The 2954-nt window shown below is 36.5% G+C and overlaps 1 protein-coding gene across 1 annotated transcript; it reads left to right on the forward strand.

The window, feature by feature from the left end:
- The first annotated feature begins 709 nt into the window (after nucleotides 1-709).
- Nucleotides 710-2954, forward strand: LOC133035137 (uncharacterized). The gene is made up of 5 exons (XM_061110918.1): nucleotides 710-1665; nucleotides 1742-2155; nucleotides 2257-2358; nucleotides 2438-2612; nucleotides 2712-2954. Exons 1-5 carry the CDS (start codon nucleotides 794-796, stop codon nucleotides 2808-2810), a joined length of 1662 nt encoding a protein of 553 aa, XP_060966901.1. The 5' UTR covers nucleotides 710-793; the 3' UTR covers nucleotides 2811-2954.

Below are 2954 nucleotides of genomic sequence, written 5' to 3' on the forward strand. Positions count from 1 at the left end.
AAATTTGATTTGGCATGAGACCAAGAGAGTGAAAGATGGAAAACTTAGACATCCTGCAGATTCCCAAGCTTGGAAAAAAGTGAACTACATAAACCCTGAATTCAAATCTGAACCAAGACACATTCGTCTCGGTCTGTCTGCGGATGGAGTAAATCCACATAGATCTCTAAGTAGTCGTCATAGTTCATGGCCTGTCTTCCTAGTTATGTACAATCTTCCTCCCTGGTTAGTGATGAAGAGGAAATTTAACATGCTTTCTTTAATGATATCAGGCCCGCAACAACCTGGACATAATATCGATGTATATTTGGAACCATTGATTGACGATTTAATAGAATTGTATGAGAACGGGGTTCAGGTCTATGATGGTTTTAAAAAAGAATTTTTTAATCTGAAAGCTGTGTTGTTGTGGACTGTCAGTGATTTCCCTGCTTATAGTAATTTATCAGGCTTAAGCACAAAAGGTTACGAAGGTTGTCCGATTTGTTGCACTAACACATCGGCTCGTCGCTTGGCAAATGGACACAAGATGTGTTATATGGGTCACAGACGGTACTTGCCTGCAAATCATCCTGATAGACGGAAGAAGAAAGCATTCGATGGTACTGAAGAGGGTGATATGGCTCCTTTGCCAGCATCGTACGGGGAACAAATTCTCCAACAAGTTTAACTTGTAGATTTTAAGTATGGAAAGACGCAAAAAAAAAAAACTAATGGTTGTTTTCAAAGAAAGTCAATCTTCTTTCGTCTTCCATATTGGAAAAGTCTACTAGTTCGACATTGTTTGGATGTCATGCATATTGAAAAAAATGTGTGTGAGAGTATTATTGGTACCTTACTTGATATTCCCGGCAAAACTAAGGACGGTGTAAATAGTCGTTTAGATCTCGTTGAAATGGGTATACGACAATCTCTGGCACCTGAGAAGAAAGGTGAACGTTTATATTTGCCTCCTGCTTGTTTCACTTTATCCAAAAAAGAGAAACAAACAGTTTGCAAATCACTTGCAAATATGAAAGTACCCGATGGTTACTCGTCTAACATCAAAAACTTGGTGAATGAGACTGAATTGAAACTAATGGGTCTGAAATCACATGATTGTCATGCGTTAATGCAACATCTACTTCCAATTGCCATTAGATCAGTCTTGCCAAAAAATGTTCGAGAGTGTTTGACACATGTTTGCATTTTCTTTAATAGGCTGTGCGGGAAGGAATTAGAATTGGATAAGTTAGATGCATTACATGAACATGTAGTCAAAACATTGTGCAACCTGGAAAAGTTTTTTCCGCCATCTTTTTTCGACATCATGATCCATTTAATGGTTCATCTAGTGAGAGAAGCAAGGCTGTGTGGGCCGGTGTGGGCGAGATGGATGTATCCATTTGAAAGAAATATGAAGGTACTTAAAAGTTATGTGCGTAACCACTATCGGCCAGAAGCATGTATGGTTGAGTGCTACATATCTGAAGAGGCTGTGGAATTTTGTTCAGAGTACATGGCTGGAGTTGAGGCAATAGGAATTAGCAAACCAAGAACTGACCCAGATGATGTTGATAGAGGATTAAGGGGCAAAGGGACAATGGTGACAGTGTCCAAGCTTGAACTAGATCAAGCTCAATTAGTCGTGATGAACAATAACGCAGAGGTTCAACCATATATAACGTAAGTACCTTTTGTTTGATTAACATTACTTAAGTCACGATGAACAATAACTTGATTTATCTTACTTGTTTTACAGTGACCATATGGAGCTGTTACAATCAATGGTTCCAAGAAATCAAAAAAATAAACAAAAATGGGTTGCAGACCAACATCGTCAAACTTTCATTGGGTGGTTAAGGAATACCATTATAGCAAAGTTGAACGAACCGAATCATGGAGTATCTGATGTGTTGAGTCGTATTGCCCTTGGACCAACTTTTGCGGTTGCAAAGCATAAGGCACTAACACTTTTTTTTGGCAGGCACATATGGGAGAGCATCAACGGTCTGAGAAAAATTTTCAAGTTTTACGACCCAGAGCTTCTCACAGTGCATGGGATCAGCGATGAAGAACAGAGTCAGTCTTTTGACGATGCGGCAAGACGATTGGCTAATTGGTTATCATTAATGAACAGCAACCACCAAATGTTCTTTATTCCTTGGAATATCGGGTAAACTTTATTAAATTCTGTAGTGCTAATTGTTCATTTCTATATTATGTCTTCAAATTATTTTTATACTATCTTACTTATATTCCAATATAATTTTCTAGGATGCATTGGACGCTAGTGGTGGTTGCGCCAAACAAAATTATCCATTTAAACCCTCTAAAAGGCCGCCCAATTCCCGAAGAAATAGAACAAATGATCGGAAGGTAATTATTTAATGACTTCTTATGTAACGAATTTAAATTAACTAACGAATTGAAATGCTAATATAATTTTTCCAAACAGGGCATTCATGTATATAGGGGACGCACATCAGTATCTTGGCCCGTGGCAAGGAATTGCACAAGCAAACTGTCCAAGACAACCTAAAAGCCAAGAATGCGGTTTTTATGTTTTGAAATATATGACTGACATCGTCGCACGTGCCAACCCCAACCGTTACATAGAAGATCAAAAAGCTGTAAGTTTTAATTATTGATCATAGTATATAAATTTTATAATAACAAATATATAATATACATATACATAAACTAATATAAATTTTTAATTTTTTTAACAGTTTGGGGGTAAGAAGCAATACGATCCAAAAACAGAAATTTTACCACTACAGCGAAAGTGGATCGAACAATTGATGGCGGTGATTCACGGTGACGATTGAGGCTCAAAGGTCGAAGAATTTTTCTTCATTATGTAATTTTTATAGATTAACTTGTAATTAGATTTATTAACTTATTAATATTTTTAACTAATTTTACATGTTTGTGTAATATTTAATTATTTTTATGAAATCAAATTATGTTTT

The sequence above is a fragment of the Cannabis sativa genome, chromosome 2, assembly GCF_029168945.1.
Source record: "Cannabis sativa cultivar Pink pepper isolate KNU-18-1 chromosome 2, ASM2916894v1, whole genome shotgun sequence".
Taxonomy (NCBI): Eukaryota; Viridiplantae; Streptophyta; class Magnoliopsida; order Rosales; family Cannabaceae; genus Cannabis; species Cannabis sativa.